General features: G+C 44.4%; 1 protein-coding gene across 2 annotated transcripts; it reads right to left on the bottom strand.

Annotated features, from left to right (window-relative positions):
• Nucleotides 1–885: 885 nt before the first annotated feature.
• On the bottom strand, nt 886–14,449 carry GREM1 (gremlin 1, DAN family BMP antagonist). Of its 2 annotated transcripts, none has more exons than XM_019725556.3 (2): nt 13,621–14,449; nt 886–4,780 (listed from the first exon to the last, which is right to left on the bottom strand). In XM_019725556.3, exons 1-2 carry the CDS (start codon nt 13,785–13,787, stop codon nt 4,225–4,227), a joined length of 723 nt encoding a protein of 240 aa, XP_019581115.2. In that variant the 5' UTR covers nt 13,788–14,449; the 3' UTR covers nt 886–4,224. The 2 variants fall into 2 exon arrangements, with proteins under 2 accessions (XP_019581115.2, XP_019581116.1); XM_019725557.3 differs by lacking the exon at nt 13,621–14,449 and adding an exon at nt 11,611–11,827.
• Nucleotides 14,450–16,181: the final 1,732 nt, after the last annotated feature.

Raw genomic sequence — 16,181 nt, forward strand, 5'->3', positions numbered from 1 at the left:
AGGAGAGAGGCTTAAAAGATGTTCATAGTCAAATATCAAAAAATGGACTCAGATGTTTTGTCACTTTAGGAATTTGTCCATTTCATCTAAGGTATCTAATTTGTTGGCATACCGTTGTTCATAGTAGTCCTTTATAATCCTTTTTTATTTCTGTAAGGTCCATAGTACTGTTCCCTCTTTCATTTCTGATTTTAATAGAGTTCTCTCTCTCTCTCTCTCTCTCTCTCTCTCTCTCTCTCTCTCTCTCTCTCTCTCATTTCTCTCTCTGCTTTTCAGCTCCTCTGGTAAAATTTTCATTTGTTATTTTAAGTAATGTAGTGTGGTAACTCTTGAAATCAGTCTCTCTTCCCCTGCTCGGGATTTGCTCTTGCTGCTGTTTGTTGTTTCTTTGCTTAGTGACTTTTCTGCACTAATGATAGTAGCATATGGTTTAATATTTCCAAAGACAGGAATCTCACCATCTCATGGCAGATCACTGCATTGCTGAATCACTCACATCATTAGAAAGTTTTTCCTTCTACTGAGCCCCAAATCTTTCTCCCATTTTCCCCTTGAACACTTCAAAATACAGCCATCATCATTTCTGTGTGCCAGTTCTTCCACTATCTGAAGTCTTTTCATAACCCTTTCTAACTCTTCGTTCTATCTCTGGGGAAGAAGTTGGTACTTTCTATTGCATACCTGCCTCTAACTGCCACGGCCTGAGGTGTCCCATTGAAATCAAGCAGGATCTGGAAGGTCCAGATGGAAGAAATAAATTCCCTTTGAGATTACATGAGATCTAATTATGTTTTTTCTACCTCTGGTCCTATGATAAGTGAATCCCGCCCCACCCCCCTACCCTGTGAATACTACCAGTTAAAAACACACCCATACACACACACAAACAGAGAAGAGGTTCAATTTATTGGTTGCTCTTTGGGGAAGGTTATATAGAACATAATTTGGATGAAACTAAATTCTAGTAACAGATTCATAAAACTTTGCTTTAAACCAAATTAGCTTTTATGAGACTATCAAATCCCCTCTTATCCTTATACACAGCAAAGTACCTCAACCATAGTCTATATAATCCTCTGTTGTTTTTAAATGATTAAAGCAGATATAATACATAATGCAGTTGATATTAAATATCTTGAAAATGACAAATCAATAGAACTACTTTCACTCTTAAGCGTTAACTAGTCATTTATAAATGTTTTGCACATACATTTTTCATTTTAGACTTTCTCCTTAAAAGGACTTGAGAACTATTCATTATTATCTGCTATTTGTTTGTATACACATATCATTAAGTCTCCCAAATTACATTTAAAATTATTCTTAATATTGCCTCAGAAATGTTAACCTTTAAGGAACATTCAATTTAAAAAAATAATAAAAGCTCAGGTCTTAACTCTGTAATGCATGTTCAGATGTGTCAAGATTTTATTGTTTCCTTCTGACCTGATAAAAGCCTCCAACAGAATACAATGTGCCAGCCTCTTCTTTGCTCAACTCAAAGGAAGTCAAATAAAGGAGAAAAAAAAAAATGCCTGAAATCACAGTGACCAAAGGAATTGAATTAATAATTACATTAAATAACCATAACTTTTTGTTTAACTATTCACATTCCACACAGTGGAAATTATCCTTTCCTCCGGATTTTTCACTTACATTTTGAACTTTGAAGAACTACAATAACAAAACAACAACTTACAGACTTGCAGGATGTGTGTTTTTCTTATTTAATGCCAAGTACAAAGTGTATATCGTAATATTCGTATTTGGTGTTTGGCATTATTTTAATACGAAAGATTGAGATTGAAAATATCTTGCCATTAAAAAAAAATTCTACTATAGTAATGAAAAAACATATCATTACATCATCAGTGACTCGAATACAATATGTAACAGATATGGCACTTTCAATAAATGTTGGAAGATACAACATACTTGTGCTGGTCTTGATATAGGTACACTGAGAAAAGCAGATGGTTCCCTCTTTGGCTAGTGCTGTGTTTTTAGGGCAGTTATGCTGATTATCCGAGTGAAGTTAATTTTGAGGAAATTCTCTTTACCTAAGTCAAATTCGACTTCCATGCAAGACTGTGGAAGCTACTGAAAGAATATCACTGCTGCCAATGTAATCATCTCTTTTTAACACAATTGCATGCTTGTGGCAGAGTTAAAACAAGAGAAACTCAGTGTCTGCTGGTTCTGAATGTCATTTTTCCTCTCTAGTGTGGTTTTACATTTTCAGCTCCTTCCCCTTTCTCTTCCTCTCCCCCACCCTCAAAATTCTGGCTTAGCATTTGCGTGCTTAATTAGATCCATTCTGTGCTTTATTGTTAGAGGATGTGGATGATAGAAAGATTTAGGGCAGGGGCATACAGTGTATACGAAATGCACAGACTGTGTCCGCACAAATTTACCTAGTGTAGGATCATCAGTAGTGAGTTTAAAAGTTTTAAAATTAGACCCAATATTTTGGGTGTTCAAAATAACTTCTGCCTCAAAGTACGGTTCCTGTTTAGTTAGATGGGAGAGCACTGAACCACAACAAAAATTAAATGGCCTCTTTCATTGCAATGGTTCTTTGAATGCTGGAGCCTTGATGGGCAACTGAAACACAAGTCTATGGTGTTTGTTTCCCATGTTACACGTGACTTTGCTAGTGAGGCTGAGAAGATACACGGCAAAAAGAGTGTTGGGGGGGGGGGGTGTGCATATATAAAACCTTAGGCTTGAAGAGAATAGGTTAGCCAAACCCAAAATACAGTAAGGTCCACCTGCACTGCACTTTGGCCATTAGATAAACCCTAAGTAGGTATTGCCAGTAGCCAAAGGACAGCCTTTGCAAGTAGGTTCTGAGCAGTTACAAAGTTACATGAATCCCACCAGCAGTAGACGGGGGCAGCTAAGGAACCCAAATGCTCTGATTTCTGGTGTAATTTCCCACTAGACCCTCAGAGGGCAAAGGAAAAATGGGTGGTCATATCTCTCACATCTCCTCCTAGGCATTAAACTACTCCTTAGCTGGAGGCAATCTCCTTTACTTCCTTACTCTCCTCTGCTCTCCAGCTCAAACTCCTATCAATGTCTAAAACAAAAAGACCCAAACTATACTTCTGGCTAAAATGGAGCAGGACCTAAACTCTCTCATCTTAGCCTGGTTCTCCACTGTCAGGTACATTCAGCAGAGGCAGAATCTTTATAATACAGGGTATGGCTCTCAGAAGCATTCCACAGAAATAATGAACTGGGAAAGAGGTGATTATAACCAAGTAAAAGGAAAGACACTAGAACCTTCTGATTATGAGGTTTTTGGGGTTTTTCTTCCTATCCCTGCATAGGGGTTTCTGAACTACATCTATTGTCCACCTGTGGGGCAAAGCAGAAAGGGGCTGTTTTGGTTTAGCTCACTCATTTGGTTCTGAAAATATTTGGTCAATATTTATGTTTTAAATTTTAGCATTGGGTTACGACTACTTTTCAGCAGCTCACAATGACAGCCAAAATTATTTTTATTTATTTTTTTTTACAATTTAATTTCTCCTCTGTTCACTTGGGTTCTGTTAAATACCAGGAAACATTTGCTAAAACATGGGTCTCAGTGTGTTTTGGGGTTGGCCTTCCAAGACTGCACAACACCCCGCTGAATTCTGCCAGGCTCAACTGGTCCTCACGCTCAGTCCCTTGGCAATAGGGGATTAGACTGAAATATAATAATAGTCACTGAGATCCTAAGCAGGGATGCACCACGGATGTGAGGAGGGAGGGAGGAAGCAAGCACAGGTTGAAATACCTTTCCCAAGTCTAATACAGCACTAAAACAGGTCCCTTGCCCTCAGAGTAGCCTCTTCCATGACCGCTGGTTCTGAAGGGAGATTCTGGTCCCAGGAGGGCACACGGAAGACAAAGGCAAAACCAGACCACAGCCCTCCCCCTTTGAATGTGCCTTGGGTGGTGTGGGCTTTCTGTGCCATCCCTTATGGAAGCAGATTTGTTTAGGTAATAGGAAGTGCCCTCTAGCAGAGACTGTGTTTCCTCTGGTGTCTGCAGACACCCAAAGGCACCCATGCACACTCATGCACACAAACTACACACTAGCAGGCGCCTGTCAGGAGGCAGCCGGTGGTTCTTCTTGCCTCTAGGTTTAAGCCAAGTTAGAATCAGGTTGTTTTAGGTCTGGCTCTGGGCCCGCGTGGGGCTGCATCCCTAGGACAAGCGGGGTGTCCCAGCTTAATCCAAATCGATGGAGATGCAACGACACTGCTTCACGCGCGTGACCCTCTTCTTCTTGGTGGGTGGCTGTAGTTCCGGGCAGTTGAGTGTAACCATCATGGTGGTGAACTTCTTGGGCTTGCAGAAGGAGCAGGACTGAAAGGAGCCTTCCTCCTTCCGGATGTGCCTGGGGATGTAGAACGAGTTGCACTGGCCGTAGCAGAAGCGGTTGATGATGGTGCGGCTGTTGCAGCCCTCCTCGTGGATGGTCTGCTTGAGCGGCTGGGTTTTGCACCAGTCTCGCTTCAGGTATTTGCGCTCGGTCACATGCAAGGCCTCCTGGCTGGACTCCAGCACCTCCTCCCCGGGCATGACGGTGCCACGCCCTTGGCCCCGCCCCCGGTTCCTGGAGCCTGGCTGCTGGGGAGACTGAGTCTGCTCGGAGTCATTGTGCTGGGCCTTGTCTGGCGGGGGAATGGCACCTTGGGACCCCTTCTTTTTCCCTTCAGCAGCTGGCAGCAGGGTCCCCAAGAGGAGAAACAGGGCTCCTACAGTGTAGGCGGTGCGGCTCATGCTGAAGGAAGGAAACACAGAGGGGAAACATGAAAAATAGAAAAGTTGATTAATGAAAACGTTAATACAGCCATGTACTGCATATCAACGTTTGGGTAGATGATGGACCACATATATGATAGTGGTCCCATAAGATTACAATGGAGTTGAAAAATTCCTATAGCCTAGTGACATAGTAGCTGTTGTAATGTAGCCCCACACATTACTCACGTGTTTGTGGTGAGGCTGGTATGATATTAGCAAACCTACTGTACTGCCTGTCATATAAAAATGTCACACATACAATTCCGTATAGTACACAGTAGTTGACAATGATATCAAATGACTATGTACTGGTTTGTGTATTTACTGTAGTCTACTTTTTATCCTTATTTTAGAATGCATACTTTCTATGTATGAAAAAGGTTTGCTGTACAACAGTATGCTGTGTTACACAGGCAGCAACCTCATCCATCTCATGCTTAGCATGTCTCTTGGTCGAACAATTTTCTCTTGTGCTTGATTTAATCTCATGTTGCTTTGTACAGTAACCTGCTGTACAGGCTTGTAGCCTAGAAGCGATAGATAGCCTGTACCACACAGCCCGGGTGTGAGTGGGCTACACCACCTAGGTTTGTGTACTCTACAGTGCTCGAACAATGACAAAGTCGCCTAATATACCGCAATGTTAAGCAGTGTTTGTAATAACAGCTAACCTTTTATCAGGCACTTGGTAAACATTTTCTGTAAAACATTTACTTTACTTCTCACATATCTCTGTGAATTAAGAGGTGTTTTTCTCATTACCCTCTGGGCCATCAGGCCATGAGGTAGCTCACCCAGGGTCACACAGCATATAAGCTAAGATTTGAACTCAGCCAGGACCCATCTCTTCAACATATGTACTCCCGCAGGAATTTCTTCCTGGCTTCTGACACCAACTGCATTTGATTTTGTATTACGATCACTTAGCTGTACTCATTCTTGTGCTAGAAGACATATAGGAAATTGCTACTATCTCAATGCCAGGTTATCTTGCTCCTCTTTGGGGGAACTTATTTTCGATCTTGTTTTCTAGCAAAGATGAATTAGCCTTATTGTCCAAAGGGTTTCATCTGCCAGGAAAGTATCCGAGTCTTTTCTCCCTAACCAGCCTGAGTGTTTCCTGAGTTGTGCCTTGTTCAGTTATGTGGATGCTTGTGAGATGGTCGCTGTTATCAGGCATTAGAAGGAGATCAGTGGGGGAGACCAGAAAGCACTTGACAGAGGGAGAATGCTTCACAGGAAGAGTACTAGATGAAAAGTCAAGGCTGAGTTTCTATTTGAAATCCTGGGGCAGCAACTTGCTATCAGACCTGAGGAAACTCACTTAACTTCTCAATAAATGACTTCATTTCAGCAAATACCTCATCTTCCCAGATAGGTTGTTCAGATCAAATTTGATGTAAAAGTGAAAGCAATTTGAGAACTGACCAAATGTATGGCTATGCTGCAGACAGAATGAATTACTTTACCAGAAAGATCTCATAACTCATAAAGACTCCTGGACCCTTCACCTTTTCTCATTTTTAAACTGAGAACAGATATTCATTCTATCATTCTTTATACCATGATGTACATTTTTTTCTACTTTAAATAGTAAAATAGGTCATTCACATGTGTGTCTGTGTGTGTGTGTAAAATTTAGAAGGTAGACAATGGGACGAGAACAGGTATGTGCAAATATTTACATTAATAAATACCATAGACATGTTGGATATATTAATGACAGTGAATTACTGTGGATGGATCTGGAGTTAGCTATGGATCAGAAAAGGAGGTGGCATATAAATAAATAATGACAAAAAAATTAAAGAAGGGGGAGGCAGAGGGAAAACTGACAAGAAAAACAGTAAAGCAAGGATGGGAAGAGGAAAAAAATGAATGGAGTGAGGAATATAAATCAGACAAAGGAGGACGACTCTAGAGGCAGGGTATTCAGGGAAGATGGGGCAGACGGAGAAGGAGGAGCAGAAGCAGCGTATTTTTAAAAAGCAGAGTGCAACAGAGAAGCATCAGACTATGAAGATTCTCCTGGGACAGTGCTTCTCTAACCTGAACGTGCAAGCAGTCCCCTGACATTGTAAAAATGCAGATTCTGATTCAGTCTGTCTTCCTTTCTAACAAGTTTTGAGTAGCAAAGCCTGTAGCACTTGCAGCCATGGGACACAAAGGGCTTATTAAAATGTGGAAGGCTTTTCTTTTCCATGAGTGCAGTTTCAAATTCACAGCCTCCCTCTTCAGACCATCACACCAAATCGGACTTGAATCCTGAGGCTCGCCCTGTCCCTCCATACCCCCACCCCATTCCCACCACAGTTTTCTGATCCTGAAAACACTGCTGTGAAGTACCCATTTCCCTGCTCTCTTCTGAACACCGGTGTTACTTACACAAGATAACTGGGAAGTGCAACTTAATAGTAATCTTCTCATGCCCCCCCCCCCCTCCCCGAGGAACTGTACCAGCAGGTATTATTAGCTAGAGCAATTACCTTTCAAAGACAACTGCAGTATGAAATCCAGACTCTCTAAGGGATAGGGCCTGCAAGTAAAGACCATGCAACCCTAAGGATAATGTCAAATTAAGATAATTAAATATTAAATTTAAAATATCCTTAAATGGCACCATCTTCCCAGCATCAACCTAATACTTTTCGGCAAGTTCAAGTTTGGAGCTGATAATGTGACATTTAGCTCTCTGCTCTGACTGCAGACTCCCTGGCTTTTGTCAGTTTATGTTACAACATCCCTGTTCTTTAAACAGAGCCTTTTTTGCCTCAACAACAAAAAAAATTAATTTCCTTGTTTTGTCTTTTTAAAAAAATCACTCATGAGAAAAGTCCAGCTATAAAACAGTGCTGATTTTCTCCAGAGACCAGGATAACTTGAGCCATGACAGTTTCGTCTCCTCGGCAAATACAGAGTGAATTTGAGAAGCTTTCCCAAGTGTCTGCTATTTATTCAATTCAGGGCCAGGATCTAAACTAAAATGCAATCTCTGCCCATTTGAAAGAGGAGCATATAAGACAGCCCTAGGCCTACACCCATGATCTTCCCCAATCCCTACTAAAAATGGCCTCCAGGACAACTCAGCCCTCCCAGAGCAAGACCCCAGAGCCCACATCACAGAGGCCAACTGAGACTGACCGGAAACGTACATTGACTGCATATGACAGGTTCACATCATGAGGCCATCCCCTCCCACAAACATCTGTGCAAAAATGCTTTTTTTTTTTTTTTTTCTTTCTCCAAGACCAACTTAGGACCTCCATTATACTCAGATTTTCCTTTTGGGCATGTTCACATCTGTAATGAAATAAATACCTAGTCTGAGAGTCATGAGGGCTCATTCATCATCTTACCCTCAGTGCCTGGCACACAGTAGGTGCTCTGAATGATTGCTACAGACCTCATTGATTTAGAGTTTCCATTCTTTGCGTTTTAAAACACCTTCCCACATACCAATTAGTAACACAGCCAATTGGAATCCTTTTGTTCTGACCCTCAGTATAGCAACCTCCTTATAGTCCCGGAAGCGTCTTAACATTTGCCCTCTTTTTTCTAGGAAAACTCCAAATACCCACTAATTTTTACCTGGTCCCATGCGGAATGCTGTGGGTTTTATTTTCCAATTGAAGCCATTGTATTCACTATGGCAGAAACCAACAAAAAAGCAGTAAATCCAAAATTAGTCAGCTGTGATTTTCAGTTTTAGTTTGGACAGACTTCCCGTTCCTATGGGAGTATGCATACCCCATAAGCCAAAGGGGTCTCAAGTGACAGGCTGCTTTGTATTTTTTTGTAAGCCAAAGTAAATTTTTCACAAAATAAGATTTATTAGATGTGGAAAATATTATGAAATGTGTTTTTTTTTTTTTTTATATATTTAAAAAGCCTACTCTTCAAAGATCTTCAATGTTTATTGTGAGGTTTTTGAGTTCTTCAACCTTATTAACTAGTTATTTGGAGAGAAGTGAAAACCAGCTTCAGGAATCTCAATCCACAGAGCCCTCAGCTTCTTAGAGAACAGCAGTGCTCTGAAGCACTCTGCGTGTTTCACATGGTTCAGAGTGAGTGGGAGGAGGACGGTAACTAGTACTAGAACCAGGGCTCTGTGAAGTCACTGTGGTCAGTCACCCAACGTCCCCCCACACCAAACTGGTCTTAATTACTCAGTGAAGGAAATAGGACGGTTTTGCTCCTGAAATTCCATTTATGTGACCACTAAATAATCTGCACTTTGTAAATATCATAGACATGGAGGAAATCAAGAAGATGTAAATTCCTTGGGGACAATTCTTTTCCACATCAACACCTAGCAGAGTGTCCCCATTATCAAAACTCAATCGAAATGCTAATCCAGATTTAGGTTCCTAGGAATTATCACTCATGTCCAACCAGGAGCTGCAAACATTTTTGGTAATTTGCATTCATGAAATGATCCACTCACATCATTAAGTTAAAGCTGCATCTCGTGGATCCCGGGTGCCTCGTGACAGCCACGCAGACCTCCCTTTGTTCTCCTTTACCGATAATCTTCTTTTCAAACCTGCCTCAACTTCCCCTTAATGCATTTCTCCTCCAAGTAATAATGATCATATTTTCATGGTGAGTTTACTCTGCAACCAGCAAGACCCATCCCACCTCCACCTTTCCCCCTTCTTTACCACTGTCGTCCCCTCTAATCCACTTGTCCCAGAGGATATAGACACTCTCAAAGCAGGTCTTCTCTACCTGATGCTTTCCTTCACGTTTCCCTTAGCGATCAAGGGCAAACATCTGCATGCAGGATAAACCAGATTAGCCACCTCTGTCCTATGCAGGTCATGGTGACATATTCCAATCTTCACAAGGCTCTAAGAACACATCATCTAATTCTGGGGAATCAGATATAAAAATGCTGTGTGTGACCCATTTCCAATGTTCTTGATGTCTTTGGGAAAGTTTAGGCCAGCTTCTTTCCACACTCTTCTTGCCATATTTGTCATTTTAGCTAACTAACCTGCTTATAATCAGTTAAGTGGAGTGTTGGGTGGAAATTACAGTGAAGAGACAATGGTCAGCAAGCCAGATGTCTGTCTGTGCTTCAACATCTCATCAATTCCTCCTGATGAATTAAGTTTTAGAAAGACATTCAACAGGTAAAGCATCAAATCTTTCTCCCAGCATTAAAAAAAAATAATAATGGAAGAGACAGCAAATACTCTTAAGTGCAGGCCAGGTTTTAGAATAATCTGCTATCTTTTTCTCAGGACTAAATCTTTGGGAAGGTAAAAGGTTATTTTGATTTTGATCTTTACTTTTTAAAAAGATAGTCAACTTTTAAAAATTAAGTAGGTGATTTCTTAAGAATACATTGGGTTGATTTTTTTTTTTTTTGAGACAAGTTGCACCAAGAAGATAAAAAGAGAACCAGTAGAGCATAAAGTCTCATCCTGTACATGTTGCAAGTACTGGAATCACAACCTCCATATTTTGAACACCAGTTAGGCTAAAACACGCTGGGGCCCAACATGGCACAGGGCCGGAAGGAGATCACCGTGTAGTTAAGTATCTCAGGAACTCCATCCTCATTGGAAGATTTTTTTGGTGAAGTTAGTGAAACTTCACCAACAAACTTCAGTCAACAGGAAATACATTAGAAAGTAATAAATTTTAAATGTTCACTGAGCAGTACTAATGGACGGGCATCCTAGTTATAGGTTCTGTCTTGGAGCGAAAGATGTGTGTTAGTCTCTGCGTCAGTGAGATTTGGGATTTAAGTTCAGACCACTTTGTAATATATCCTGGTGCTATATTATGTGACTGCCTCTCCCAATACCACCACTAAAAATAAGAATTATCTATATTTTTGAGCCCTTACTATGCTAGGCATTATGCTAAATTCACAACAAAATATGAGGTAGATAACATTGTTTTCCTTTGACCAATCAGGGAATCCAGACTCAGAAAAGTTGGGTATCTGTCCAAGGTCACACAGCCATCAAGTGGAAGTATTAGGGTTTGAGCCTCGTTCTATCTAGCCCCCAAACACATGTCCTTAACCACTATTCTTTGGACACCCAGCACAGTATTTAACAAGGGACACATGGACGTGTTTCTAATGCAATAAAGTTGGAAGAATATCGTAACTCAAATAATTATCTATTTTGTATCTTCATGTTCACATGTGAAGAAAAAAAACTTCTCTTGTCCCAGGAATTAATGTTGTACTTTGCATTTCTAAGCGCATATGTTAAAATGAAAGCAAATTCCTTGCAGATGTATGACGTGGGCTGGTAACACTTGCCTGATCTGTGCCTTTCAGTGGATGCTGCAGACACCTCCCCTACCTCCTCCCACTTTCCTTTCCATAAAAGCCTTAGGTTTTCCCGTCTGTCCTTTATTCTCTGTTCTAGAACATGCTCCACAGCTTTGCTGTTGACAAGCTTTTCTTGGAAGAGGGATCTGTGGCATAAAATTTCTTGGCATTATATCACTTTCAATACTTAAACGCTTAGACCAAGGGCTTCAGTTGAGAAGACAAGGCAGGCAGCTCTCATTCAGAGATGTGGGGAGTTAGTAGGTTTCTACTCCTCCCTGTGTAACCACTCACCTAAAGACTGTTTGCCAACTTGGATTTCCTATAGATCGTGAATTACTAAAACATTTCACTCAAAATGAACTTTTAAGAAAATAGGAAATCTGTGAAATTACCAAGTTTACAAAAGACTTTAATTTCTACAATGACCTAGGGTTTAAACACACATACACCACACACACAAACAGCAACTACAGTTCTAAAGAACACTTAAATCATTAATTAATACTAACCATTGGGGAGTATAATTTATCCAGTGATAGTACTCAAATCACCTAGTGTTGTAGACTTGGGTGTGCCAGGAAGATGAGAATCCATAGTTTTCTGAAGATCTTCCCCTGGTTGCTTTGAAAAATCTGTCCCTTCAAGTCCCCATGCCCCACCTAGCAAAAAGAAAGGGAAGGAAGGAAGGAAGGAAGGAAGGAAGGAAGGAAGGAAGGAAGGAAGGAAGGAAGGAAGGAAGGGGAAGGGAAGGGAAGGGAAGGGAAGGGAAGGGAAGGGAAGGGAAGGGAAGGGAAGGGAAGGGAAGGGAAGGGAAGGGAAGGGACAAGGAAAAGGATGGAAAGCCCTGGGGTGAAAGAAGACTCCTCACCCTGGGAGGAGGGTTATCTTAACCTCTTCTCCGATATTTATTTAACTTGTGTGTACAGCCAGAAGAAAACCACTACTCTGGGGTCCCTGGGACAGTTTAAATCCCTGGTGACCCACTTAACACAATAGATTGTTTTAATCAACTCGTGTCCTGGCACCATCTCGAAAAGGAACATAAACAGACACGCACACCGCTCGGATCTGCTCTTTCCAGCGGGATATCCAATTACCTATTGATGGTCTCCTCTCTGCCCTTGTACTATTTTTAAGAAGAGATTTTTAACCCCTAACTTCGAGGCTATATTTCTGTCTGAAAGAGCCGGGGTTCAGAGTCAACAAGGGAGGGGAAGGAGGCAGCCGGGTTAGACCCGGGAGCCCATTCGGCCCGCAGAGCCTTGGTCACCGCTCATGTGCCCCCCACCTCTCCCGGGAACTGTCGCCGGAGCGCGGCATGGGGAAACACCAGGCTGGGGTGTCCCCAAGGCGGAGCTGGGATCCGAAGATAATGCCGAAGCGGTGGCGCGCCTATTCTTCCCAAGCCTAAAGTCTACAAATAACTGGCTGACGAAGTGACAGCCCGATACCCCTGCATCGCTGGCCTTGCTCCGCGAGCTGCAGCGAGGTCACCGGGCTGAACAAGGTGTCGGAGGAGGACAAGAGATGACCTGGATGTCCGAGCCGGAGACCAGCCTCCTGCTGCCAGTCTCGCGTGGTCCGTCGCTAGGGAGGCGCAGTGAGGCGACGCGGGGACCTCTGGGACACAAACTAAGGGGTACCCGCGGAAGTGGAACCAGGCAGATTGTCGCAGCCCTGTGCCTGGACGTCCGCGGTTCAGCAGAAGCACGCGGGGTACCGGGAGAAGCCTAGAACAAGGAACCTAGCGCCCACGAGTGCGCAGCCAGCTCGTGGTGTGTTCAATGTGAGCACGAAGGGCTCGCTGAACTCCGCGTCCAGGACCGAGTGTCCTGTCACCCGACCCTCGGGCTTCCACTGTGGCCGAATCCCGCGGCTTCCCTCTTGTGAGAGTCTCCATCTCACCTTGAGGATGAGCAAATGGGCGCAATCGCTGATTCTCCGGATCCTCCACCCCGCGCCAGGATCATTCACAGCGCTGCGACAGGCGTCCCCTGTCCCAGCGCCCTGCCTCAAATACATGGGACCCCTGCAGCATAACTTGCCCCGCCGTCTACTGCTGAGATGCAGGTCCCCGCTGCTCCCCATTGCTTCGGCTCACTAGTCTTCTGCCCCGGCGCTCCTGCAGCCAGGACTGCACGCCCTCCCTGTGCGGGTGCCGCTGGCGCTCACGGCTGCCACGCGCACCAGAACCGCGATTATTGGGGCTCCGGGAGGAGAAAATGGGATGCGGGGCCATCTCTCTAGTTCTTGACATCCTCTTTCCCAGTCTTTCCCTGCAGACCGCGCAAGGCGAGGTTACCACAGCCCCGACTTTGGCAGAAAGGACCCCGCGATGGTTCTTCATGGTTCACCCCAAGGGACCGCGCTCACAGAGAGCTGCCACGCATCTCTACACCGAGCTGAACACGGGAGTCGTTTTGCAAACCTCTGCGCGCGCGCACACCACACACACACACACACACACACACACACACACACACACACACACACACTCTGACCCGCGCCTCCACGCTCACCTGTCAGTGCGGCGGGTCGTCGGGGCCTGCGCTCTCGACGCGTGGCGCGGTGTGAGGCCGCGGCCCGAGCCTCCCGGGCTCCGCGCGGGGTCAGCCGGACGGAGAGAAACGCTCTCGCCGCACGCTGGGTCGCCCGGTCCGCGGAGGGCGCACCGAGTGCGGGGCATCGCTCAGTCTCTGGTTTAAATGCCGGCGGCCGTGCGCGGCGCCCGGGGCCGCGCCTCTCCATTGGCCAGGCGCCGTCGCTGCCGCGGGACCCGCTATCCACCCCCTTTCCCGGTACTGCCCCCGCCCCCCGCACCCCTCCTGCCTCCCCGCGGGGTCCTCTCCGCCTGCCTCGCCTCTTTGTCTGCTCCCCCCGCCCAGGCCGGCTGGGAGAGGTCACCCCAGGGAACCGAGCCTGGAATGCACAGCAAATCACATTTTCCGCTCCCGTTGAAGGGGGAAGCGCAGGAGGAAATCCCCCCCGGCTCCCGGCCCCTCATTCCTCCTCTGCCCCAGGCCTGGGCTTTTCCTCTCCTGCGTCCGCCCCGCGACGCGCTTGGTCGCGGAGACCGTGCTGGGAAGAGCAAAATCTCGGTGGGATCGTGACAGATTAGGCGATTCTCTCCCCGTGGGGGGAGCAGGACTGTGAGATGCTCAGGTTGAGTGGTCGCCGTGGCTATGTCTCGTCTCCGCCCAAGGCCCCCAACTTCGAGGGTGCTGACCCCTGTGCCCCCGTTAACCCCGGCAGGCTCGCTGGCCGCCAGCAGGAGCCTGTCGCCAACATGACACCCTCCTCTCCTCTCCCGCCACGGGTTCTTTCAGCTCGGATGCTGGCAGCCACGGCTGAGAGTGTGCAGAAAGGAATAACGGGGGAGGGGGGAGAATAAACCTAAAAGGATCCTCAAAAGTCAAGGTTTCCATTCCTAAACCGTCTTAAAAAGGGAGAGAACAATCGCTAGGGGAAGAGGTTTTCTGTAGCATGTTAAAGATGAATAAATCAGGAAAACGAAACGTCAAACGAGGAAATAACATCCCAGAAATTGAAGACAAAAAGCTCTGTATGTGAAAAACCGATGTCACATTCTGTATTCATTACTGAGAACCCAATGAATAGTGGCGAACATACCAAGCGCATATTTTTCAAAAGATGAGCGAGCACTTTCGTTTGTTCTCTTAGCTTGAAAATTGGTTCCTCAAAGAGGCCGTAAGTTGTGTGTGGAAGTTATAGCCCATGCGAAAATCAACCTGGCTGCAAGGTCTGCAGACCGCCTCCATCAGCCAGGTCAGATGATGACTTCGGGGGTGGGGGTGGGGGGAGTTTGTTATAGAAGGAAATTTGAAGGTTTCTGCACCGACTAAAGCAAAATAAACAAAACAGTGAAACCCATCAAAAGGTACTTAAGAAACATTCGTGTTTTAAGCACTTGGCTAAGAAAATAGAACCAAACCACCAAACAACACGATTTTTCCCCGGTTAGGCAGGCGTTAGGGGGAGGGGACAAGACACAGGGAACACCTACTAGGTGCTATTCAAAACTTGAAATCGATTTTTCAAAATAAAGGGAACAAGAAGGAAGTCTGCATTAAATCAAGACCTAGAGGATCTTCATTGTTTGAATGTTTTGTTTGTGCAAACAGCAATTTCTCCTTATGAACAACTCAGTGCTGTACTTTAAATGTTTTCAATACTTTTCTGTTAAATCATCTCGTGAGCCATAGTTTGTAGTTGCCTGCTGGGTGTGAACATTCAACAGGACTTTAAAGACTTATTCTGGTGGACGGGGCTGCAGGAGCGATACACATAGTCAGAAATACACATACTAAGGCAATTAACAGACCAGCCAAAGCCCAACACCAAGCTGTAGGAGACAGCTGTTCTCTCACTGTGTAAACTATTCCCCCAAAGAAAGGGAACATAGTTTGCAAATTCATGGCACACCTTCTAACCTAAAATCAATGCTTTATTCATTTTTTTCAAGATGCACAAACTGTCCCAAATAAATATGCAAAGAAGCAGAGCTTACCTACTGCATTGGAAATAATTGTTTTGGAGCCCTGACACTGGTTTTCTGTATCTCAATCTGTCTCTATCACTCTACCTCTATCTAGTAAATGTTGCTGATAATCACTATGACCTCTCCTACCAGGGCTTCTCAGACCACACCCATTTCACTACCCTACAACTCTATCCCATTTCATTGCATCATTTTTCTTCATTGCCACTTATCTCTCACTGCCACTAGAATGTAAGCTTCACGGGGTGGGGGGGACTTTAACCACACCAAGCACTTAGAATACAAAGTGTCTAACACAGAATTGAGATTCAATCAATTGTTGTGGATTAGGAAAGTTCAGCACATACCTACTAAGTGGGATTATCAACTGAGTGGCATGCTGAGGATATTACCATCACAAATATGGGAAATACGGGCCCTCACCTCCCAGTTTATAGTGCAGTATGTTTGTAAATATTTATATGGATATCCAAGCTTTTTGCCTCATATTTGTGTTTCCACAGCTCTCAACCAGTCATTGTAAACCATTATCCAATCAGAATGAAGGCATAAGAGTAAAAC

This window comes from Rhinolophus sinicus, chromosome 3 (genome assembly GCF_057876585.1).
Source record: "Rhinolophus sinicus isolate RSI-liver-muscle chromosome 3, RSI-T2T, whole genome shotgun sequence".
Classification (NCBI taxonomy): Eukaryota; Metazoa; Chordata; class Mammalia; order Chiroptera; family Rhinolophidae; genus Rhinolophus; species Rhinolophus sinicus.